Source organism: Protopterus annectens, chromosome 1.part0 (genome assembly GCF_019279795.1).
Source record: "Protopterus annectens isolate FY-2018-M chromosome 1.part0, PAN1.0, whole genome shotgun sequence".
NCBI classification, from domain to species: Eukaryota; Metazoa; Chordata; order Ceratodontiformes; family Protopteridae; genus Protopterus; species Protopterus annectens.
The window spans coordinates 961,535,673-961,562,177 of record NC_056725.1 but is presented as its reverse complement, the minus strand read 5'-3'; the positions used below and the strand labels follow the sequence as shown (position 1 = coordinate 961,562,177).

General features: G+C 40.7%; 1 protein-coding gene across 21 annotated transcripts in view; it reads left to right on the top strand.

Annotated features, from left to right (window-relative positions):
• EPB41L2 (erythrocyte membrane protein band 4.1 like 2) overlaps nucleotides 1-26,505 on the top strand; it is a 2,741,769-nt gene that overhangs the window by 707,576 nt on the left and 2,007,688 nt on the right. For 20 of the 21 annotated variants that reach the window (XM_044064528.1, XM_044064527.1, XM_044064516.1 and 17 more), the window contains one exon: nucleotides 23,857-24,368. In XM_044064528.1, coding sequence (XP_043920463.1) covers nucleotides 23,871-24,368 — 498 coding nt within the window. In that variant the 5' untranslated portion in view covers nucleotides 23,857-23,870. The remainder of the gene's footprint in view (nucleotides 1-23,856; nucleotides 24,369-26,505) is intronic. The other variant, XM_044064502.1, reaches the window with a different exon arrangement.

Below are 26,505 nucleotides of genomic sequence, written 5' to 3'. Positions count from 1 at the left end.
CAGCTTTGGGAATCCTCCCACAGGTGACGACTACAACAGTGAATACACTCTAACATCTACATTTATGGTAAGTGTACACAACTGTACTTTCCTAACTCACTTTAGCTGCCTGTTGTTGAAGGGGGTCAGAAGATGTTCACACTTCTCATCTCCCAGGGGAGCAAGATGCTGATGGAGAGGTGTTTAGAGGATATTTGCAAAATTGGATGCCTCATTCTTTATTTCAAAACCAAAATGCTTGTCTTTACCCATGCTCAGTATTCCACCTTGTCAAAATACAGGCAAAGGAGGAGTAGAATCAGCTGCTTACAATACCAGCCATTCAGAAGATCCATGGTAGTCCACAGAGGGCAAGTATATTGTGGAGTATTTTATACCAATCTCTTGACTGAGACAAAGACTGTGTTTGGTTAACTGCACAGACACTGTAACAGCTAGAGGGGGGGGAATAGGAAAGCAAGGGCTTATTGCTTGCCCAGCTTTTCACAAGCGAATGGTGGCTTCCTCATGGCCAGTTGCTGCCTTACAAGCCACTTACATTTGAGTTCCCAAGTCAGTGATGATAGCCCTTGGAACATATATGGGAGTTTAGAAGCGCGTAGAGAGGGGCATAGATGGTCCCCACAGTAAAGCAGTTGCTCATGCCAACTACCAGGGATGGAGTTAGGGACATAGCAGAAATACCCAATAGCCTGTCCGTAAATGAGATAGGCTGTTAAGAGGAGGTGACACCAGGTACTTCCTGCCCTGAATACAGTTGATATTGTCCTGAAACATGGGGTGGCTGTGTTCTGGGGGGAGGAAAGGAGGGTGAAGCCAGACCCTCAGTAGTTGGGATGAAGGCACAACTTCCTGGGAGTAGATGGATTCCCTGGTACAGACGGGCATGGAGTCTTCTATAACGTCTGGATGACAGCCCCTCCATTTGGTTGTCACTCAGTGTGGCTCAGGATCCCACCACATTGAGAATGAATGGGAGCAAAATCCACTTGAGGAGAGCTAGGTAGCAGACAGACAGACATAAAGCATGTTTAATTTTTCCAGATCGATTTTGATGTCCAAAAAAGAGATGCTTGACTTCAGGCTCTTACTGGCCTAAACAGCTTGATCCAAAGAGTCTTTTTTTTACATGGTCATACTGTAGTCGTTTACTCTCGTTTATATAGAGGAGGCTGGATATGTTGTTCTGATCTTCAGGATGCTTATTTCCACATAAAGGTTGCTGCATTATCCAAGAAGTTGTACTACTTAAGAGAAGGAGCCAGTCACTGTGCCAGTTCAGTCCCCTGTCATTTGGTCTCTGCTCATTCCCTGAGTATTCATCAAATGTATTGCACCAGCATTTTCTTATGCTTGGCTGACTGGCTGCTAGTGTGACACACCAGGGACATACTCTGCTGATACAAGGTTGTTCTGCTGCAGTTATTTGTATGGTTGGGAGTCACTGTTAGTCTGCTAGTGTCACAGCTCAAACCCAAGCTGGAAATCTTATTCCTTGGAACAGTGATTAGTGCCAAAGTCTGCAAAGTTTGTCAGCCTTTGATTAGAACACACAATCTGAAGGTAGGCTCATCTGTGACCTCTCAAACAAGTTTTTCCCTGAGATTTGCCTTTGTGCACTGGGTTTCATGGTAGTCGCAATATTTGTGATACTCTGCTTCTGTTACAAATGAAAGTCTTTCAATGAGTACTCTAATCACAGTGGTTCCAACACTGGGACTCCAAGGAGCAGTTTATTAGAATTTCCAGAGTTGTTAAACAGGCAGACTGGCCAAAGGACATAGGCTTCCCACAAGTCATTCTTGCATATCTGTATTCTGAAGATGAGTGACGACTTGTTAATACTCCAGGCATTTCGGGACTTTTCTCCTGAAGTTTTGGCTTTTTATTTGGACAATATGGCTGTAGTCTAAGTCGGCAAACAAGGCCAGCCTGTTGTTTATGCATAAGTTTGCAAATGAACTCAACTTTAATTTGCTGAATTTTTGTTATGAAAGATGCTTTTAGAACCAAAGAGAATTCCTTCCCCATTGTATAGATACTCAAATAGCTGAGGTGTTAAGCTGACAGTTCTGGAGAATTCAGGAAGGACACCTACTATTTTATTTATTTTACTTCCTAAAAACTTGCCTAAAAGGTATGCAAGCTTTGTCTGGCTTGCTGGTTGTCAGATTGTATCTCTTTTGTAGGGTGAAAACGTTATACCCACTGAGCATGCATTGTATACAAAGTCCTAAAGGTTTAAGAGGGAGTTATCCAAGCAGATCTGTTATTATGGTAAGTGTATTCATTTTTGTGCTTTTCTTAGCAGAGATTTTGTGAGATGTTCCCATTTCCATAGACAGTCAATAAGGTCCGAAGAGTATGATCTTGAACTTTAGTAAATGATTCAAGTGCTGCTGATGATGTATTTGTGGGGAAGGCTGTACGTTATCTAGGAGAATGGCTCATTGTTTCCGAAAGATTGTGAACATGGAATGAAAAGGTAAATTTGAGGATATGTTTACATGCATTTTGTAGCTAAAGTGATATTGAAAATTATATGATAGTACATTTCAGGAGCTGTATGTACCCTTCTTCAAACATTTTAGTTAATGATTCTTTGGAGCTGGGATCTTGCACTAAAAAACACATGCTTTTTGTTCCAGAGTGAAATTAGATAATGTCAAAGTGGAACAAGATTGCTTCAGATATGCAGTAGTATATTTCATATTTGTTTATTGTGGTTGCATATTGATTCATGTTACCCTTTAGCAGTTTGTGGTAAACATAGTGTTAGACACAAAAATTGAAATAAAAATGGATTTGAGGTTATTCTGAATAGAAGTGGCTTATCCTTCAGAAAACTCCATGGAGAGGAAGAGGCAGCAACACTCGTCTGCCTTTAGCATTTGGTAATGTGCTCAAGTTTTGTAATATGAATGATGATTAATTACAGACTGATCCACTGTACTTAATGATATATCTAATAAAATAATTCAAGTATGGGTGTTGTACTGATGAATTAATATCTTACTTATCTTCAGTGGCATAACAACACTTTTTCTGGTAAATGTTGCAAAGATCTGGTGCACACTGGCAAAGTAATTTTTTTACCTTACAAATTGCGTTGCATTCATAAGATAAGGTATGATTCAGGATAGCTCGTAAATCCTTAAAGGATTGTGTAACTTTTGAAAGTAGAACCTCCTAGTGGGAAGGAAGTGTCATCTCCCCAGACTTCAATAATTTTTTAGTAAGATAAATGCTTTTATATGAACAAGTCTATCTGGTTCTTTCTCTTGTGTTAGTGAACTTTTTGTTCAGTTTTTTCAGACTACTTTACCAGAATTTGTTCTTTGCTCGGTTTTGATGTAGTTTGTTTGAGGAAACCAAGCAATACACCCAGTTTTCTAGTAATTTTGTAGTTTAGATTCTGCATCACAGTTTACATGAGCGTTGATTGTAGAAAACAGACAAATAATAGTGAAGCCAAAGTTGATCCCAGAGAAACACCAGTAGTGACTTGGGTCAGTGAAGAAGCTTCATGACGAGGTTGGTAAGAAAGTAACTAAAAACGTAAGGAGTGGGAACAGATCTACTTTTGAGAGAAGAGTTTAAAACCATTTTCTTAGTACATCATGACAGCCCACTTTTTTGACCCTACTCCCTGTCAACCATTAGACACTTTTTTTTTTTATCTTTGGGCGCATCTGTTATCTTTCCCTCACTTTGAGGTTTTTCTTTTTTACCTGACTATTTATTATTTTATTATTTCATTCATTTATTTATTTATTTATTTATTTTACATTTGTTGACTGGGATTGTCCGATTGAGCTGAAGAGCCCTTTTTCAGTGGAGGCCCGGGGAGAAAAGCTCCAACATATTATACAATTTTCATTATAAATTAGCATTAAACAGTAATGTTACATGATTATTACAAGGTGTTAAGTAGCAATACAAAATTATATAGTGTCAGTAATCAGGAGTATAGCATAACTATTTCAAGATGTATAAAAAGAAATATGTCATTAAGATGAGTATAGTTTTTGGGGTAAGTGGTTAAAAAAAACATTTTATCATGATGTAGTTGCATGAAGACAAGACAATTACAGTAGAATGTTTCTCTGAGGCAGTTTGCTTAATAGATTTTAGAAGACAGAGTAATCAAGGAAGATTAGAGGGAGCTAGTGATAAGAGTGGGTTAAGGGCAGAAAGTAGATTAAGGTATGAGAAGTAGGGCATGTTAAGGAGGGAGAGTGCAGTGACAGGACCAGTGACTTTTAAAGTGCTCTTTGGTGGCTGTCTTAAATAGTTTAGGATGTGTAAGGGTCCTGATTTCTAGTGGGAGCCTATTCCAGGCAATAGTAGGGTGATAGCTGTACTTGTTGTGTCTAAATTTATACTTGGGTTTGTAGATTTGTAGTAAGTCTTGGTTAGAGCTTCAGAGAGGTCTGGAGGGAGAATAATGGGAGATGAGAGGAGATGGTGCTGGGCAGTAGGAAGGCTGGTATAGGATAGAATGGATGATCTGAAGCTGAGAGAGAAGAAGCTGTTGGGGTAATTCAAGCCAGTTTAGGTGTTTTAGAGAGACAGTGATGGGATTTGTAGGTTTGTTGGGCAGCAAATCTACCTACCTTGTTGTAGGTAGAGTCAAGTTTGGTTAGGAGTGCTGAGTTAAGATTTGTAAGAATTTGAGAATTGTACATTAGACTGGGTAGAAGGTAGGTAAGAGAGATAGTAATCTTGGCATCAGAGGTAAGGAATTTCTTGTTACAGTAAAGGAGCCCTAGTATTGAATGTGTCTTTTTGATACAGTTATTAACATGCAAGTCAAATTTAAGCTGATCGTCGATGGTTATGCCTAAGGGCTTAGTACTGGATTCTACCTGAATGGGAGTGTTATTAAGGGACAGTATGGAGAAGGAGTGTTTAATATTTATGAACTTGTTAGGTAGGAAGAGTAACAGCTTTGTTTTTTTGGGGTTAAGGATGAGCTGGTTGTTGGAGAGCCATGTTTCAACTAAGTTAAAAGATGCCCGAGTAGCTGAGAAGAGCTTAGAGGGAGAGTTGGCTGTGGTGATGACTGCAGAGTCATCTGCATATTGCACTAAAGATGACTGAGGACAGGAGGTATAGAGCTGATTAGTAAAGATATTAAAAAGTAAAGGCCCTAGGATAGACCCTTGAGGTGCACCCATTTTGACAGGGAGAGGAGGGGAGAGTTCAGAGTGCCATCTCACTGATTGAGATCTATCAGTGAAGTAGCTGGAGAACCATGCAACAGTATCAGAGGAGAAGTTGAGGTTATGCAGTTTTGTGCAGCAGAAGAGAGTGCGAGACAGTGACGAAAGCTTTTGAAAGGTCCAAGAATAGGCAAGAAATAGGTTTATTGTTATCCATGGCTATAGAGACTGTGTTGAGGAAGGATAATAGAGCTGTATTTGTGATATGTTTGGGTCTGAAGCCATGTTGAGTGGGTGTAAGCAGATTTTCCTTTATTAGATGCTGCATAACTTGTTTATGAATACATTTTTCTAGTACTTTAGAGAGAGGGGAGAGGATAACAATAGGTCTAAAGTTGGAGATATCAGAGGAGTTACCTCCTTTGTGTACAGGTAGAGTGTAGCATTGTTTCCAGATGGAAGGGACTTAAGAATCAGAGACACAGTGATTAATTAGGATCGATACAGGGAGAGCAAGAGAGTCAGCTGCTAGTAGAGGAGAAGTGGAAGGAATATAGTCAGCTGATGCTGAGCATGGTATTAATTTAGAGAGTAGAATTTTGATGTAGCTAGTAGGTACAGTTTGAGGGAGAAGTTATTTGAGGAGATAGTATTAGGAGTAGGTTCAGAAAAGTTGGAGATGTTAGTAGTAGAGGAGTTTGGGTTAGGGTTCAGTAGCATAGATATTGAACAGATAAAATAGGTATTGAAGATAGTGGCCGTTTCTTCAGCTGTCTTGTCTGGGCATGGATTGGGGGAGCTAAGATTACTGGGATGTAATATTTGGTTAATAGAGTTCCAGAATTTTTTTAGGATTAGATTTTTAGGGCTGTGGGAGGTTTGTTATAGAAGTCCTTTTTATCTTTGTGTTTTTTGTAAGTCTGCAGAGAGCTTAGTTTGTGACCATTTTTTCCATAGTTTGTCTTTAGTTACCATAAGGGTACGAGTGGCTTTTGAAAGCCACGGAGATATGGTGTACTTAATTTGGACTTTGCAAAGGGGAGCAAGTGAGTCTAAGATGCTAAGGAAGGTGGAGTTGAAAGCTAGGACTGCTTCTTCTAGCGGGAGTTGGGTAAGGAATTTCCAGTTTACTTTAGAGAGGACTTTATTTTTACTTTTACTTTACTAACTGCAAGCATACTTGGCAAGGTGCCAATGAGGGATGTGCAGAGGGCTGTCCCCAGAGAGTGCCCCCTTCCACAAAGGGGACTTCCTCCAAGCAGCCATGACCCCCCATAATGCTAATGTTGGTCTCTCAGGTTTCCACTAGTGTGATAGCACTACGCTGTGTGCTTTTGATGTTCCTTCACCTCCTTGTCGAACTCCTCCTTGAAGTAATGATTTTAATTTAACTTGAATATTCATGAGGCCGTTTTTCTGATTTGTTTAGTTTAAATGCTCAATGCATCATTCATTGGTGACTGGGTTAATTAATTGACTATATATACATCTAATTTACTTCTAAATAATGTCTGATGAAGTCCATTTGTTTTGGATGAAAACGCTAAGGGACAGTATCGTTTGAATTGCGTTTGTGTTGGTTTGTGTCATTTCATTAAACACGTTTCAAAAGAAGATACAGAAGTTATCGGCAGTTCTTCTTTGGCTTTTGCACTCTGTTTTTGGGATTATTGGTACTTTTTGAGTGCTCCCAGTGTTTTTGCTATTTTGAACTCCTTCAATGCCAACATCGCTGTTCAAACTTCAGTTGCCTGATTCATCAGGGCTTCATCCTTCTGCACTGTGGAACTCAGCTGGAAGTAAGTTTTTCATTGGGGGGAAAAAAAAACACTGTCCTGCGACTGAAAAACGTAAAACATGACCTTTTTTGCGTGCATTTATGCCTTCCCTCTTGTGGTTGGCAGAACCCACCACTAACAACCTCACTTCAATGATAAATGGATTTTTTTCAGAACAAATGTATTTAACAGTTTGCTGTGCTCTTGCAGAGAGAGGACTGTTTGAAAGAAGTTTGTTTTCTCCATTTTGAAAGATAACTTTCATAGACGCTCATTTCACAAAGTGATTTACTTCTGTGATAAATGTGGTCTGTCATAACACTGAATCTTCATTTCACTGAAATTCAAATGGTCAAATCCATTTTGCTGAGAACTCATTTCAGTGAAACCTTCTCCACAAGAAATGTATCCTAAAACCATGCTTTTGCAACAGGCGTACCTCTCAACCTCTTAGTGCAAGAAATCCAGACAAGGCCTGACAAAATTGGGGGGGGGGGGTCAAAGTCCCCAAAAGAGGTAAGTATTACTGTTATAAATTTAGAAAGTTGCTGGAGTAACAGGGTTTGTATTAGCATACATTTTCTGAAGGATTTGACATCTTAAACTTAAATGCGTGCCATTATTTAGTGACTTCAGTCCTCAGATCATCCCAGTGATTTCCAGAAAACCACAAATTTTGAGAAAAAGACCAAAAATATGAGACATAAATCTGGACATTCTGTGAAAATCTGAACAGTTGAGAGGTATAGCAGCAGGGGCAAGCCCCCTTTCCAACCCCCGTACCCCTTGCTTGGTATATTCTTACTCCTTGATGAAAAGAGAAAAAGAACCACCACACACAGTGAATCATTGCTTGGGATACACAGATATCTACAGATCTGGGGGTACAACATCATACTGACCATCGCAATTCACACAGTCTACTAGACTTTACTTCCCTAATAACTCAGATGCGACACCATCACACCCTTTCTGTAGGCTTCTGCATTTTCCTGTGAAATGAGTTTTAGTAAAATGGGTTTGACCATTTGAATTTTAGTGTTATGATAGGAATGGAACCATTACTATGATTCAGGTGACTGTGGTTCATTTAACTGCCTTGGCATAGGTGGAGCCAGACTATGAGGGAGAATAATCAAGGGGCATTGTCCATTTGCCTCTCCTGGGGTAGTTGTGGAGGATGGCGGATGCTTGGGATTACATAGGGAAGTGTGATTTTCTGGTTGCAGCTTGAAAAAATGCTTCCCATGTTTGAGGGGAGGGAAAGGGGCTGCTTGATGGCAATGTCCTTTGTGGAAGTGAGGGATGATGAGCACCGACAGCCTATTGCAACCCCCCCCCCCCCAGCAACATAAGCAGGGTGTTTATGGGAACAGTAAGGCTGGTGTCAAACCACCCCTAATGGCTGTCTAAATGACCCTTACCCTGATGATGAGAAAGAAGTGGGCTGACTGGCTGAAAAGGGGCTGGTAGTTAACAGGTAGTGGGGTCAAAGAGTGCTTAAAAAAGTGGGGATAGCATGTTTAATCAGGAGAGATTGCCGGTACTAACACTGAGCTGTTTGGTTGTGGGTGTGCAGCATAGTGGAGTACTGTGGGGTACACAGCTCTTGGCACAGGCAGCAAAGATAATCTAGGGAAAGAGCTGAATTTGTTGACTGGAGAAAGAATGGAAGAATGTTACCGTGCTGTGGATGGATTGGAGCAGCTTGGTCACTTGTCTGGGGGATCAGGCTGTCCTAGACACATGACCTACTAGTCCCTACTAGAGTCACTCGATCTTAGATAACCATGACCAAGTATTCCATTAAAAACAGTAAACTACCTTAAAGCTGTTTTTTAAGTAGCAGAAGACACAGCAAAAGTAGTACAACAAAAGAAGGTGCCTGACATTCATTCAGTACATGTCATGATATGATAATTTCCAGGAGTTAAATCATTACTTGATTATAAAACCTTAAGAACCATTGTAGCTATTGCTGTTATACCACTTTATTTATAAAAATACTGTTAAAATGCTATAAAACTGCCACTTTTAATGATTTATATGAATAAGTAAATATATAACCCACTGTATAGACAAGACATATAAAAGCCATATGAAAAAAGATAAAAAAAAATATAAAAAGTATTATAAAAATGTGCAAAAAAGCATGTAAAACAATGCATCCAAAAGTTAATACATCCAAAAAATAATGCATGCAAAAACATTTTCAGTAAAGCATGAAAACCCCCTGCTTGTCTATGACAGTAATAATGCTAAGCTAGAAGTACTGTATCTATTTAAGGCCCTATGTGTAAGCACACTATTGACAGATGAATATTTATTCAGACCTGGCTATGCATATGCATTAAGCATAATTTGCCATTTTCATTCTTTCCCCTCTAATTGCAAAGACCAAGTTCCACCCCTTGGGCTAACCAAAACTTGCTGTATTACCATATATTTAAATTCATGGCCTTCATTAATAATAACATTTTTGGCTACTGTATTAGGTAATTTGTGCTTCTTAATAGCATATTCATGCTCGTATATTCATTCTTTGAAGCTTGTGTTTCCCCTACATAGTATGAAGGGCAATCTTGACAGGTGGCCGAATATATATCACAACAGCTCTATTTACCTCCCAGCTTGTACTTAATGTAAGGGATGGCTTTGAAATAAGAGGTATTAAGGCACAATAATGGCAAATACCACATTTTTTCATTCCTGGGTTTCTTCCATTTGTGTGTTTTGCTTTTTGCCGTAACAAAGCCTTAATATTTATACCTGATCTTGTAATTAATTTAGGTCTTTCTTTTAGTCTGTCCCTTAGATGGCCATCTTCCTCAATAAGTGCTCAATTTTTTTACTGGTATATTTCGTATTGTGTCATAATCACTAGTGTAATATGTAATAAAACTAGAGGTATAGGTTCATAGGTAGGTACTAGGCTATCTGCCCAAAGGCATTTATAAGCCTAGCCGGAATGTGTTGGCTTTCGCCACCCCCTTAGATTAGTTCCCTGTGCCAAGAGCTCTGTACCCCACATTACTCCACTACTCTGTTGATGTCCCCATATATTTGCACCTCACATTTTTCATTATTTAATATTGGCTGAAAATAACCACTTTTCCTTTTATAGGAAATGCCCCCAATCAATTCTATCAACAATATGCCTGGATAAGCCCCTACCTTTAAACATTCCTTTCAAGTTGTCACATTCCATCCTGGCTGCATGGACCCAGCTGTCCCTTGACAGCTGATCTGTTTTGATGGGCAGAATGGGCACTATCGTAATGCATAAACAAGTTGGAATATGTTTTATTCCTATGTGTTTTAAAAATAAATCTTTTAGCATATTGATCTTTATGCACGTTTACATCTAAGTAAGAAGTAACAGTGTTGCTCATGTCATATGTGAAGTTAAAAAAAAATCAGTAGTGCTATACTAATAATTAACAAATTCTTTTAAGTCATTTCCATTTCCTGACCACAAAATAAAGATGTCATTCAGGTATCTTAAATACAGGTGCATTTTCTGTTTATATTCATGCCTATTTATAACATACTTCCTTTCCCACTGGGCCATAGCCAGACTTGCAAAAATGGTACCACATTATGACCCCATGGCCACCCCTACTTTCTGTAGAAAATACCTTCCCTCAAAATATATGTAGTTGTTTTGTAGTACAAGCTCAAACAGATCCACATATACATTAATTTCTGATTATGATGCAGCTTTTTCAAATAAAAATTCACTGACTCAGTCAATACCCAACTGTTGTGGGATCACTGAGAAAAGGTCCTTCATATCAATGGTAAAAAACAAATAAGCATCATTGTACTCCTACTTCATTTAATAATTTCAAAAAATGCCACATGTCTTTGCATATTTGTGTTTCTTGTTGCAAAAAACCTTTTAACTTCAAATCTAAATACTTACCACAGACAAATACCACAGGGTGGGAATTCCCAGATATGCTCAGAATTAGTCCAAAATGACAAAAAATACACCGAGCCCACAGACATTGCCAACATCCTAGCTGACAGGTTCAGTGCAAACTTCTCCCCCCTCTCCCCACCAAAAGGGCAAATATCTATCCCAACAGAGTGCTGCCCCCCCGACATCTCAGATGCTCAGGTAAGAGCCGCCCTCTCCAAAGCAAAAAACACAGCATCAATGGGACCAGATGGTGTCCCGGGCTGCGTCCTACATGAACTCCAAGAAGAGCTAAACCCAAACATAAAACTACTGATCAATCTTAGCCTTACTACAGGATATGTACCCAAAGAGTGGCGTACAGCAACAGTGGTCCCTCTCCACAAAGGTGGTGCCTCAACGGATCCTGGAAACTATCGCCCCTTAAGCCTGACTAGCTTGGTCTGCAAAGCTATGGAAAGGATCATCATGGACCTCATAAATAAAGATATTGGGGACCTACAGACACTGGATCCTACCCAGTTTGGCTTTGTTAAGGGCAGATCCTGCCTCTTAAACCTGGTCGATTTCTTTGAAACAGTCACCAAGGCCATTGACGAGGGAAGGTGGTCCACACAGCCTACCTGGACCTCGCAAAAGCCTTCGATACAGTACCCCACTGGGCATTATAGATAAGCTCACCAGCTTAAATATAAACCCCTATGTCACTAGATGGGTTGCAAACTGGCTCAAGGACAGAACCCACATGGTTAGAATTGCTGGAGCCATGTCAGACTCCAAACCAGTTACAAGTGGCGTCCCACAAGGCTCAGTCCTGGGACCTCTCTTGTTCGGTATATATTTCTCGGCAGTACAGGCCAACACGGAAGGACTGTGGCTGACCAAGTTCGCAGATGACTGCAAACTGGGCGCCATAATCAACTCTCCAGCCGACACAAGCATCCTCCAAAAGGGCCTCATAGAAACAGACAACTGGTGCCAGAGCCATGGCCTCAAGCTAAACGCCAAAAAGTGTATAGTCATCACCTTTGGCAAAAACAAAGTGCCCACAAATTACCACATAGGTGGTAATCCATTAAGTACAGAAGAAGTCATTAGGGACCTGGGGACCCAAGTTGATAGCAATCTCTCATTTGACAACCACGTGGCCAAAGTGGTTAGAAAAACATTTTATATAGCCCACCTAATCATGAAGGGATTCACATCTAGATCAGGGGAGGTCATCGTACCTCTTTACTCATCCCTCATCAGGCCCATAATTGAGTACAATGCCCCTTTTGGGATGTACCTTACCAGACACCTGCAGCAACTGGAAAGACCCCAGAAGTACCTCACCAAGAGGATCAAAGGGCTCAAACACATGCCATATGCTGCCCGGTTAAAGAAACTCCAGCTCTACTCAGTGGCATACCGCCTGCTCAGAGGTGATCTGTGCCTGACGTATAAAGCCATGTCCAACCCGAATTAATGGACATGCTGCACCTCAGAAAATCCAAATCCCATCGAGCTACGCGCTCGAGAGACTTGAACCTCAGCACTGAAATAAATAGGACATGCTGGAGGGACATATTCATAACCCAGAGGCTCCCTTCACTCTGGAATAAAATCCCAGTCCAGGTTAGGCAGAGTCCCACATTGACTCTCTTCAAGAGGAATCTTGATGAGTGGATGGGAGATCGTAGGTTTACCGCGGCTATCACTTCTGTGTCACTGTTAGACAGAGGCACAGTATACTAACCTCAAAAAAAGGCATAGCAAAATTAATTTAAAATGGGTGGTGAAAGCCAAACACACTCTGGCTAGGCTTATAAATGCCCTAGGGCAGATAGCCTAGTATGAACCTATGAACCTATAAGTGACAGAATTGTACGCATTGACTATGGTAGGCATAGGAGGTTCATTCAGCCCCTTATTAATCTTCGGTGTACCAAAGATCAATGGATGTTCATCATGTTTCACTGTTGCAGTCATCACATTTGGGTTATCTACCTGCAGGTAGCCCTTAGCCGGCCTGAATACCAGAGTCTGGGGATTTCTGCATCGGATGCTGTCACTTCTTCCATGACTTCCATGCCATTACATCAGTCTTTCTTGCTGTGCGGTGCCCGAAGCAGAAGCAGTTCGCAAGTGCTGGTCGGCTGACTCCTGAAATTTTCATTTTTGAGTTTCAGACCTGAAGTCTTCTAAAGGATAAGTACCCCGTTGGGGATCCTTTTTTCTTGCTCTAACCAATGTCAGAAAAAATTAATAATTGTCTTGCCTGTGGAAAGCAAATACCTGATAGAGATTTTCATTCTTACTGTGTCACCTGTTTAGGCTCAGACCATGACGTCCCTCGCTGTCGGGTTTGTGCCTTGTTCAACACCCGAACTATCCGTCTGGCAGTTTTTGTAGCAAAATACTTTTGCTCTCGATCTCCGTATTCAGAAATGGTGTCGGTAAGCCATCCGACTATTGATCTTCCGAAAAAAAAGTAAGGATAAAGACAGAGACAGACCGCATAGGTCCAAAACTGCCGCCAACGCTACCGTTAAGCTTGTCGCGAGTCCACAGGTACTCAGTGAGGTGTTTTTGCAGCCCCTGATACCCACTTCAACAGATTCGCAGGCCTTTACTGAGACCCATTCGGAGTCCGGTGTGCCACGAGATGCTTCTTCGACTATGGAACCTGCAGATGTCTACCTTGGATGGGTCCGGAGCCGCTGTGCAGGCACCAGCTTCTGAGGGTGTATTCAGGCCTACCGATTTTCATATTAAACCGACTTCGTTTCATGTCAAAAATACCGAATTTCTCAGGCCTAAAGTTCGCACTACGCCTAGGAAACAGACGACCAAAGCGCATTCACAGGCCTCAAAAACAAATGATTAGAATGCTGAAGAACTTATTACCTTAATTAGGGGAAGCCAGCCTTCCCCCTCAGAGACCTAGAACTGATTTTCCTCCTGATTCTTCTGATCAGGAATCTGATATCTCTGTTCCTTCTGACTACCAAGACAGTACCCTTACCTACCTATGAGGATTCTAATGCAGAGGATTCCATTCCCTCTGCTTCCCCTCCAGAAGATTTTTCTTTTGGTGAAACCCTGCATACCCTTAGGGAGCATTTCCACTGGGAAAGCCAGGACTACTCTCAGTCTAAAAAGAGACTCAGGTAATTTTTAAACCTGCCTCAGCACAGGCCTCTAGCTATCCCTCCTGTTCTGGAGATTGTCAATGATGTTTTCTTGAAATCCAGCCTTACCCCGGATACTTAGCCTTCAGCTCCCAGGAAACCTGACAGGTACTATAGAGTACCTGAGTCTCACAAATTCCTTTTCAAGAGTCCTACTGCGGAGCCAGAGACCATTTCCCAAGGACCAAAAGGCATTAAGGCTACTACTGTCAAGAATCCTACCCCTTCTGACAGGGATTCTAGGGCTTTAGACAGATGGGGTAAGAAGGTATACACCTCTGCTACTCTGGCCATTAGGGCTTTAAATTGTCAGTTTCATATGTTAAAGTATCAGCAGCATATTATGGGGCTAATTAAACAGAGAATGATGTTGATTCCTGACTGTGCAGAACACAAAGATTTACAAGAGTTAATGCATTCTGCTGACCAAGTTGGTAAACCTATTTTGCAGTGTGGTTTTGATGCTTTAGAAGCATCTTGTAGGGCTGTTGTCACTGGGTCTGTTCTTAGAAGGCATGCTTGGCTTAAAGAACAAAACTTGCCAGATCATGTCAAAGCAAAATTACTGGATGCACCCTTAAACCAAGAGCGCCTATTTGGCAGTAAAGCAGAACTTCTCAAAAGGATGGAGGAGAAAGCTAAATCTATGCAAACTGTTAAAGATTTCTTACAAGTACAGCCACCTAGATTCAGTAGGTATTGGCCTTCAAAGAACTGGTCCTTTCCAGTCCCTTCAAGGCCTTCTCAGTCCAAACCCATGGGCAGCAGACCCCCAAGACTTCAGTCTCGGGTTATGCACAGATCTAAGCAGTGGGGTGCTCACGTCCAAAACAGGGAGTAGTAAGCCAACCTCCTATGGTAAACTTGCACAATGACTTATACTTAGCTCCCCCAAGCCTCGCTCAAGTACTTGCACCTTTAGGAGGAAATCTCGCCCTGCATGCAAAAAACTGGGAATACATTACCCAAGACAAATGGGTTTTAAACATTGTTTCCGCAGGATACAGATTCCACTTCCACTCACTCCCAACCCTAAGTGGATGGCCAGACCTCCCCACAACCAGTGGGTGGAGCCCCAAAAGCAAGTACTTTCTCTCCTCAGCATCAAGGCTATTCAACCTGTCCCAGCAGAACAAAGGGGACAAGGGTTTTATTCAAGACTGTTCCTGGTTCCCAGAAAAGAAAACTCCTGGCATCCTATCCTGGATTTATCTATTCTCAACACCTTTTTGGTGGTTCCAAAATTTAAAATGCTAACTCTCCAGCAGCTGCTTCCAATGCTAGCCAAGGATGCCTGACTGGCAACCCTAGACTTAAAACAAGCTTACCTTTACATCCCCATAAGGGAATCTTGCAGGAAATACCGTCACTTCAGGGCAGGCTCTGTGCACTATCAGTTCTCTGCACTTCCCTTTGGCTTATCTACTGCGCCCAGGGTATTCACAAAGTGCCTAGCTCCAGCCATTGCATTTTGCAGGCAGAGGAGTATATAGATTTACCCATACTTAGATGATTGCCTGATTCAGGTGGAAAGTCAGGACTTTCTACTATAGCACCTGGCATTTGTAAAGAGACTTCTAACTTCACTGGGGTACAACATCAACGAAAATAAATTGCAGCTAGTACCCTGCCAACAGGTTGTATTCCTGGGAGCAAGCTTGAGCACAACTTCCCAGATGGCATTCCTCACTCCAGAGAAACAAATTTATTTGACAACTTGCTTCAACCTACTGGCCACAAAACCCCAGCTGTCTGCAAGGAAAATACTGCAAGTTCTGGGGTTCATGGCCTCTTGCATTCTGTTAATTCCATATGCAAGACTGCATATGAGGAAACTTCAATGGTATCTAAAAAGTCTATGGTGTCAACATTCTCAGGACCTGGAAACAGTTCCCATCATTCCGTGTCTAACGGCAGAGTTCCTTTAGTGGGCAGAGGCCTGCAACCACAACAAGGGACTCCCTTTCACACTACCCCCTGACGCCCAGACCGTAACAGACGTGTCAGACTATGCATGGGGGGCTCACATGGCAGGGCAGAGCATTCAGGGCAAATGGAACCCAAATCAGATGAACCTGCATATCAATCAAAAAGAAATGTTAGCTGTACAGAATGCTCTGACAGCCTTCAGAGGCCTTATTCTTTCAGGACAACTATTGGCAAAGACAGACAACACCACAGTTATGTGGTACATAAACAAGCAGGGGGGAACACATTCCTACCCGCTCTGCAGACTAGCCATGGCTCTATGGAACACAGCCTTGAGCAACCAATTGTGCACCTACAAGCTCAGTTCCTGCCAGGCAAACTAAATTCACTGGCAGACGACTTAAGCAGAAATCTCATGGACCCACACGAATGGAAACTGGAACCCAAAATATTCAAGCTTTTGGAGAAGAGATGGGGGACACCAGAGGTGGACCTGTTTGCTTCCCCTCAGAATCAGTTGAACAAATACTGCACCAGGACTCTCCACAGCCAAGCTTGGAAGGTGGATGCCCTGTCCTTTTCCTGGGAAAGCCTATCAGTCTATGCCTTTCCCCCTTTGCCTCTCCCCTCGAATGTTCAAGTAAAGATCAAACAGGACAGGCCAAGGACAATCCTGATTGCACCAGACTGGCCACGCCAACACTGGTATCCTCTTTTGCGCAGTCTGACAGTGCTACAACCATGGCACCTGCCTCAGACCCCTTCCTTGCTGTCCCAACAGGGGGGACAAATTCTGCACTCTCTGCTTCAGATCCTGGACCTTGCAACCTGGCTAATCCCGTGAACTCACCTCTAGCATCCCTCAGTAAGCAGGTTCTGGATGTCATTCTTGAGGCAAGGAGGCCTAGTACTAGAAAATCCTATTCAGAAAAGTGGAAAAGATACTGTTCCTGGAGCCAGTCTCAAAGGGATGGGCACAACTGTGCCCAGCTTACCTCGTATACTAGATTACTTAACAGAAATGTTCCACAAGGGCCTATCCTTCTCTTCAGTTAAGATTCATGCCTCTGCCATCTCAGCTCATTATAATACTGAGCCACCCCTCTTCTCTCATCCTCTGGTAAAACCGTTCCTTAGAGGGGCCAAACATTTAAGACCACCACCCCAGGACAGCTCCCACTCCAGCCTGGGACCTTAACTTTGTATTGGAAAAATTTACACTTCCCCCCTTTGAACCGGCTGCTACAGCATAGTTGAAATTCCTCTCATCGAAAGCAGCTTTACTTCTAGCCGTTACTTCAGCAAGAAGAGTGTATGAACTGCAGGGCCTTATGGCAGTGAAACCCTTCATTATCTTCCATGCGGACAGGATTTCCCTCAGGACTAACCCATCTTTTATGCCCAAGGTGGTGTCTAGTGTGGCTTTAAACCAGTCCATTCATTTGCCTACTTTTTTCCGTAATCCTCAAAATAAAGGGGAAGGGATACTGCATTATGTAGATGTGCACAGACAGCTTAGATTCTGTTTGGACAGGACTAGGCCTCTCAGAAAATCTGACCAGCTGTTAGTCAGCTTTGCTGCAGGGGCAGAGGTGAAGGCAATTTCAAAGCAAACCATATCTAAATGGATAGCACACTGCATCCATTTCTGCTGCAAGCACCATGGAAAACCTACCCCACAGGGGATAAGAACACATTCCACTAGGGCTACATCTACCTCTACTGCATTTCTCAGAGGAGTCCCTACCGGGACATCCTGGATGCTGCAACATGGAGCTCTGTACACACTTTCACCAAGCATTTCCACTTGCCTATCTTTTCTAAATCCAGAGCTTGATTTACCACAGCAGTCTTACAGGGCCTGATTGCCAGTCCTAATGCTTCTTAATCTACCTCCACCCTTCCTTAGCTTTGGGAATCAACCCAAATGTGATGACTGCAACAGTGAAACACAATGAACATAGTACAGTTGTGTACACTTACCATAAATGTAGACGTTAGAGTGTATTCACTGTTGCAGTCCTGGTTTCCCTCCATGATTGTCTTTGCTTTCACCTACCTTTTTGGTTTGGCATATCTTATACTATGTGTATTTGCTTTTTGCTGGGGGTTTTCCGCACCATACAATTGCTTCCCATTTTGGGGGCACCTGATATCTGGGGCAAGAAAAACTGATGTAATGGTGTCGGTCACGTTTTATACACCTGATGACCTGACGTCATGGAAGAAGTGACAGCATCTGACGCAGAAATCCTCAAGACTCTGGTATTCAGGCCGGCTGAGGGCTACCTGCAGGCAGATAACCCAAATGTGATGACTGCAACAGTGAATACAGTCGAACATCTACATTTATGGTAAGTGTACACAACTATACTTTTTGTAGGAGAGGACATAGTGACATAGTTATACAAGTTAATGTCAGTACACCTCTCAAGAAACATGTCCTGCAGGGACACCACTGTACTTTTGTAGGCTCCATTAACTTGATTTTTGGAAACTTCATATGTATCCGCTTCCAAAATTTTTGTCATTCTTTTGTTGTAGTCATGCACATCATAATCACTAACCCACCCCCTTGTCAGGTTTCATAACTCTGATATTCTGCCCTTTGAGATATGTTAACAGTTCCCTTTTGTTACTTGTTAGATTATCTGCAGCCTTGTTGCTCTTATGCAGCATGTCGAAAGTCAAGTTCACACATATTCTGATAAATCATAAGAGCAGAGTAGAGGGGTGGGTTGAATGTGCTATCTATATGTGTGTCACCAGACATTGCTGTCACCTTCCAACATTAATTTGAAATTAAGCTTACGTAAATAAAGCTTTAGGTCAATAACAGCTGTTGCAATATTTGTCCTAGACCTAGGTATAAAATTCAGTCCTTCACTAATAAAATCAGCCATGCTGGAATCAACCAAACTCTGTGAAAAATTGTATATTCTAAAGACCCCATGTTTTTCCGAAATGAGTAATGGGCGTTGTTGTTACAAGTTATTTACATAACCTATCTCTGGTTGCTCCTGTTCCTGACCTGCCTGGCTCGTCGCAGCCAATTCTGTTGAAGCCCCCTTTGCTGATTCATCTGTGAAGGTGTATAAAAATCCCGGTCATTAAGATTCTCAAGTCCTTGATCTTTGGTTCCTTTCGCTATTTCTTTCAGAAAGTCTTAAGTAAGGCAACTGTTGTTAATCATTAATATTAAATGACTGCTGATTATTATTAACAAAAACATGCTCATTTTATATGTGCTGATTAGTTTCCACCTGGACTTGAATATTCAGGAGCGTTGACAACATCAGAAGCATGGTTTTTTTCTACCCCACTGTTGACTCTTTGGAGGCTTATGTACTCATCTCTGTCTCTGTTCCACTTTTTTATTTTATTTTCCTTGAGCATCATTACATTTTATTCAATACTGCTATAAGTTCCTGATGTTCAAACTTTTATGTAGCATATGCCTCATCCTGCTTTGCTATTTTCCAGCTGGTCAAGTTCCTCACCCAAATTGTCTATGTCCTCAGTATTATATTTGATTAAAACTTCGAGGAACTTGCAACCATGTCTGTTAAACTGACCAGTTCAGTATGCAGAGGGGAATTTGCAACTAAGCCTGTGGGGATAACACCATAATCTTAAACCCTTTGGTATAATATTATTACTTAAACATTCCTTCAGATAAGCATTTTCAAGCTGTAACTTTTTGAATTTATGCAGCTTATAATCAAAGTTATTTAGTTTCTCATGCATACTGTCATTAAATGTTTGCAGGGCAATTACCAGAAAAATTGAGGCCCCTTTTAAACCAGTCCCTAAAAGCAGGGGTTTCCCAATGTTGCCTTAACTGTTGATTATTATAACTACTTAATGAAGTATAAGAATGTAGTGCTGCATTCACACCTAAAAGAAACATACCAGTGCTTCTTGCCATTTGCTTAGCTTGGTATCCACTACTCTGCTGTTGCTGCAGTTCTTTTAATAAGCCACTTTGCTGCCTGTGGTATGGTGGAGTCGATCTTTCTTCAGAACCAGTTGATACATTTGTAGAATTGTTAGTGCCGTTCGCCTCCCAAACTTGTTGCGTTTGGATAGCACTTAAAGTTGAATGCAGACCACCCACTCGTTGTGTAAGCCGCTCGGTAAGAGCTGTTAAACTGAGAAGAGGTATTTCCTTTTCCCTCTGGGAAACGAGGCCTGTGATCATCCTTGCTGTTCAGCTTCCACTGCATTCCATTACTAATGCTCTAGCCAGACATGTTATTACTGATGAAGGCCATGAATTTAAATATATGGTAATAGAGCAAGTTTTGGTCAGCCCAAGGAGTGGGCCTTGGTCTTTGCAATTAGAGGAGAAAGAATTAAAATGGCAAATCTTGCTTAATGCATATGCACGACCAGGTCTGAATGAATATTCATCTGTCAATAGTGTACTTAAACATAGGGCCTTGAATAGATAGGTTTAGTACTTCTAGCATAGCGTTATTACTGTCATAGACAAGCTGGGGTTTCTCATGCTTTTTTTGAATTTTTTTGCATGTTATTTTTTGGATGTATTGTTTTACATGCTTTTTTACACTTTTTTTATAATACTTTTTATATTTTTTATTATTTTTTCATATGGCTTTCATATGTGTTATCTAAACACTGGGTTTTATATTTATTTAGTCATATAAATTATTAAAAGTGGCAGTTTTATAGCATTTTAACAGTACTTTTATAATGAAGTGGTGTAACAACAATAGCTACAATGGTTCTTAAGCTTTTATAATAAAGTAATAATTTAACTCCTGGAAATGATCATAACATGACACGTATTAAATGAATGTCGGCACCTTCTTTTGTTGTATTACATTTGCAGTGTCTTGTACTATTTAAAAAGCAGCTTTATGGTAGTTTACTGTTTTTAATGGAATATTTGGTTATGGTATCTTAAAGATCTAATGACTCCAGTGAGGACTAAATGGGTCATGTGATGAGAAGTTTTAAAAGTTGATGCATGCAGTTTTGAGTTGCATCTGAAGAAGTTTGGCAATGGTTAAACGAAAGCATTAATAATAAAACTGAGGTCTGTACACAGAGAGTTTTCCACTTTGCATTGATTTTTTTGTTTTCAACAGTTTTTCGTTGGTTTGTTTGAGTTTATCGTAGACACAGTTTTAGAGAGTTCAGAACCCAGCTAGAAAGGCTAATGAAGTGTGTAATGCCTAATGAGGTAGAGAATTTTGGAAGGTGATGCTTTCCATACATTTTTTTGTGGTTTAGTACTTTCAGTGGAAGGTTGTAAAAAATGTAGTGATGGTGTGACTATTTAATGGGATGACTTGTAAATAACAAAGGATTGTGTAGTGAAAACGAAAAAAAAAAAAATGAAGGCAAGAGATAAATGTAAGAGAGTGCCAGTTTAAGCAAATAAGGTAACAGTGAAGCATAATTTATTAGATAGGATAACAAAAGAGTACTTACAATTGCTTTTTTGCACCTCAGTAAGCATATGAAGTATAAATCAGACATATCAGAGTTTTATTGTAATAAATATGAAGATGCACATGATCGGGCAGAAGTACTAAACCATTATTTATACCTCAGTGTTAGTTTGTGAGAACGCATTGAATTTAGCGGAGTGATTAGGAGGCACTGGACTGCCTGAGAAAGTAATAACAGGGTCTATTTATGGGCCATAGGCAGGACAGGATCACAGAAGTTAAAGGTGAGCAATGAACCAAACCAAATGGAAGATTAAACCAAAGTAATAAAATTACGAGCTAGCATTTTTAAAGAACCAGGTACAAACCTTGTCCAGACATTTTCTAGCCAAGAGCTTTATTGTCAAGCGACTGGAAAGCAGTATATTGGTGTACAAGTTAAATGTGAAGCGGGAGTACGATGAGGAAAAGTAAGCTTACTGTTTATATATATGAGGCGACTAGAACTGAGCCCATTTGGTACAGGAAGCACATTGTATAGGTCTTTTTTTTTTTGTTTTTGGATTCCATTGGAGGTGTATCGAGGTGAGTGGTAGCTGGGGTTTATTTTGACTTCAGTAAATATTTCAGCTGTACCTTGCCAAGCACATGCAGCAGTTGGAGAGACCACAGAGGTTCCTGACCAGGAAAATCCAGGGTCTCAAACACCTGTCCCCTATACAGATAGGCTAAAAGCCTTGTCTCTCTACTCAGTCTCATACAGACTGCTCAGAGGTGACCTGTGTCTGGCATACATGGCCATTTCAGACCCAGCCTTGATGCTGCATATCCGTAAGACAAACTCCACTCATGCGACCCACATGCAAGGCCTTAACCTGGTCTGTGGCATTAGTAGAACATGTTGGTGGGATAGATTTGTGTCCCAAAGACTCCCCTGTCTGTGGAATAGACTTCCCCTCCATGTCAAGCAGAGTACCTCTCTAGCCTCTTTAAGAGGAACCTGGACGAATGGATGGGAAACATAACATATACACCTGGCATCCCAGCTGTGTCCCTGCTGAACAGGGGAAACAGGTGCTAATTTTGAGGGAACGTGGATGAAATTCTTGGCTAAGCTTATAAGTGCCTCCATGCCAATAGCCTAGTATCATCCTATGAACTGTCATAGAGGAGGCTATTTGAGGGAAAAATGTTTTGTCCGGAGGATTGTTCAGAAGAAGTCTAATGTTTAGTGATCAGACAGTAGTGATGATAAGGTGAAATTCATTATGCAGGCCACTATCTAGTAGGGTACTACAAGCCTGGTATTGGCAAGAATAAAGTTGTAAGCATCTTTTTTTGTACTGCTGACAGCATTGTGAACAGTTACCTGCTATAGTAAAATGTTCAATGTTTTATTAGATTGTGTGTGTACTCAAGGAGACAGCAGCTAATATGCAGTAAGTAACACAAGGAGGGGATATTCCTGTTAATTAGATGGACTGTCACAGGGCTGAGTAGAGAAACCTCAAGGGAGGTAAGTAATCATCATTCAAAAGAGTAAAGTTGTACAAGTGTATGGATGCAGAACAGGGACTGTAGCCGGAAAGCAACAGAGTTCATTTTGCCATTTTACATGTTGGTCTCCACCAAATGCAGGAAGTCTGGTATGTAGTCTGAGAGATAAGTGAGACATGAAGGTTATTTCTTATGTATTATGGATATGCAAGAGATTGAAAAACAAAATTGGAGGTAAAAAAAATAATTGGAGGTAAAACTCATAAAGTGAGTGACTGAAGGCAGCACATTTAAGTGACAAGAATTTTTTTTTTTAAAGAGGGGTTGTATGCTTTAGAATTATTGACAGATAAAACTGAAACATGTAAACATGTAAGAGTGGTCATAATAGGTAAGAGAATGTGAAGAGTGGATGGTTGTAGAATAACTGCTGAGAAACTAGTAGATAGTCCCTGTTTGGGTAGATAAGATTGAATGCTGCCTTCTCTCTTGCAGGTTCATTCATACGCATGCACATTCATGCAGATATACACGATGTGGAAACTCTTTATTATCTTTGTTTCCTTCTCTGTCCATATTTCTTTCATATGCTGTTAACGGCTTGTGGCTCAGTATATCCTTATGGCAGAAAATATCTCTGCTCTTAATTTTATGGAAATTTTGTTTTTTTCATTATTTTGTTTGTTTCTGTACTAACTAAATGTTTTTGTATTTGATGTGTTAATTAGAATAATAATTTCTATTGGTAATATTGTAACCATTTTATTTTATTATTTTTTAATATGCAATACTTGGAGCACTTAACTCGAGCAGTGACTGCACTGTACATTCAAATGCATATATATGAAATGATTATAATGCAGTCCATTCACATCTGGACACTTGCAACAGTCTGAAATGTATTGTCCTGGAATAGGCAGAATTATCTGTGGTTATTTCCTCACCATCTTATATTATTGTTGTTTTTTCTAGCTTGATCTGTAACCATGACAACTGAAGGTGACACCGGTGTTGAAGTACAGAAAGAGACCGAGAAGTCTGATGAACAGCCTGCATCTCCTAGTCATCAGCAGTCTCCACAATCCACATCCTCGAGCCTTGAGAATCGGGAAGAAAGAGCAGACAGTTCTGGAGATCAGCACCAAGACACGGAAGCACAGTCTCCGCCACAAGGAGGAGGATCTCCTGCAGGTACACCTCCAAGCAGCAAAAGTAGCCCAAGCAGTGATAAAAAAGAAAGAAACCCATCAGGAGGCAAGGGCATCTCAAGGTTCCTGCCTTCATGGCGAAAAAAACAAAGGTCCCAGAGCCAGACGTCAGAAGAGGACGCTGGAAAAGAAGAGCCAGCTCCAGTCAAGGAGGAGGAGACTACAGCAGACAAAGATCAGAATGTAAAACTTGAAGAGGAGGTAGTAAAAAGTGAAGAGCCAAAAGAAGAGGTGGATAAACAGGAGAAGCATTCTGTAAGTGGTAGTGAAGCACAGGTAATAGTCTTCCTTGGAAGAGTTAAGTCCACGCTACACAAGAGTAATCACTACTTTATATACGTATGTAAAATCTGTAATAAATGTAGTGGTTAAATGTTTGCCACTGAAGTATAAATTTTCTTTTAGCATGTGTTAACAAGGTAAAGTGACTGCTCCGTAAAGGTCAGTTTTTCCATGACTTGTGCCAAATGCAGCAAATTTAATACAGTGCTGTTTAAGTTTTCAACATTTCATTTTCACTTGCCCTCTGTGACAGTTATTTTTACAATAAGTTTAAGTACTGTAGTGGGTTAGTAAGGCATCACTTTTCTTTTACTTGTATGACTGGTTTTCAGGAGTCTCATCTATAAATGACATTCTTGTTTTTTGAGTCTCATTTGTACTTGACATTCTGGACAGTGGAAACCAACTGGGAAATTAATAGCTCTTACTTGATAAACTAACCTAAACAGTAGTTGTTGTTTGTTGTGTCTTTCGTTTTTTCCCGGTTAGGGGTAGCCACAGCGGAACTCCGGTCAGCTAATGATTGGCAGTTGATTTTTACGTGCTGAGTTGCCAGCCCTAACGCACAACCTTCAACGAAGGTACGCCCATTCACGCATGTCTCCACGCAGAAGATGCTATAGCTGAGAGTCAAACCGGTCAGCGTCTTACTGTGAGGTGACAATGTCTTAAAGGGAAAGTTTAATAACTCCACCTTCCTGTAACATAAAAAGAACTTTAGCTTCAGAAGCCACCAACACAGTTCTCTTTTCAGCAGCTCTAATTAGAAATAGGTAATGGGTAATACGCTGTTACTGTTCAAACTCTAATTTCTTTAAAGTCCCTGTAGATGGTGGTTACATCAAGCAGTGGAAATTCTGCATCATGCTGCCTGAGAATGCTCTGCTCTTTGACATGTTCTCTTAATGTGTGACAGAAGTAAATGTATGCCAACACTGAAGGCTAAGCTGCATAGCAAGTAATATTTCCAGTAAATGTGTAGACACCCCTGCAAGAAGATATACCAAGATTCTTTAGAGCTTCATAAAACAGAGCCTGGTAAAAGCTTTCCAAGCACAGGAAACTAGGGCACACAATCCATAGCAGTCACAAAGGGCCACTACTGTGGCACACTTGCAGAATCACAGTACTTGGAGGGGGAGTTGTCCACTAAACATGTGCTGCGTCTTAAACCAGTTAGAATTGAGAAACTAGGCAACCTCAAAATGTATTTGTGATTGGCACATTTGTAGTTCGTAAAACTGAAGCAAACAAGGGAGTCTTCTCTGCTTATACAAGGTATATGAATCTGGGGGCATGCTATTGGATTAAATGGAATCCAAGTCCGGTATGATATAAAAATGTGGGGTTCAGCATACATAGTTCTCAACGTCCTACTACAGAGGGCCTAAATTAGGGACACTGGTACTATTAATATAAAAAAGTGAGAGAAAAATGTATGAATTTGTATTTTCTGAAGTAAAAGAAGTTAGAATGATTCTCATAAAATGAGTATTCCTTTACCTTTTCTTAAAAGAAATCACTAGCTTTGGAAAACACTGAGCAAAATTTTGGTCTAAAATCAGAGATATCCCTGAGCATCAGGTTTTATCTAATATTTAGTACTTTTCCGTTATCGAGGCAACACTTTAAACGTGGTTCCTGAACTCCAAATCCAGTGTCTTGTCATGTCTTTTTGGTCTTGTGTAAAATTTTGAATTTACATCTTTTTTTAAATATTATCCAGTAAAATATTTATACATACCTGGTTAGATTAAGAGCAGAAAGACATGACAAGACACTGGATTCAAAGCTCAGCGACTGAGTTAAGTGTTGCTCCAATAATGGTAAAAGTGACAGCAGGTTATCGAGCACTTTTTTGTCTGAAATTAGGTCTATAACTTCCTACCACTCATTCAAAATCAAACTAAAAAGGAACTTCTTTTTTTTCTACAAACTCACACACACACAGTTTAAACTTACTACAGTAGTTTCAGATTACTGCTTCAACTAATTCTTAATTTCATACTAATGTACAATATTGAAGTACTTTTCTGATAAAGTAAGTCCACACTTTCCACTTTTAAATTCACAAATGAATTACATATTCACTTACTACTTTAACAAATGTCCTTTCTCTACATCAGTGTTT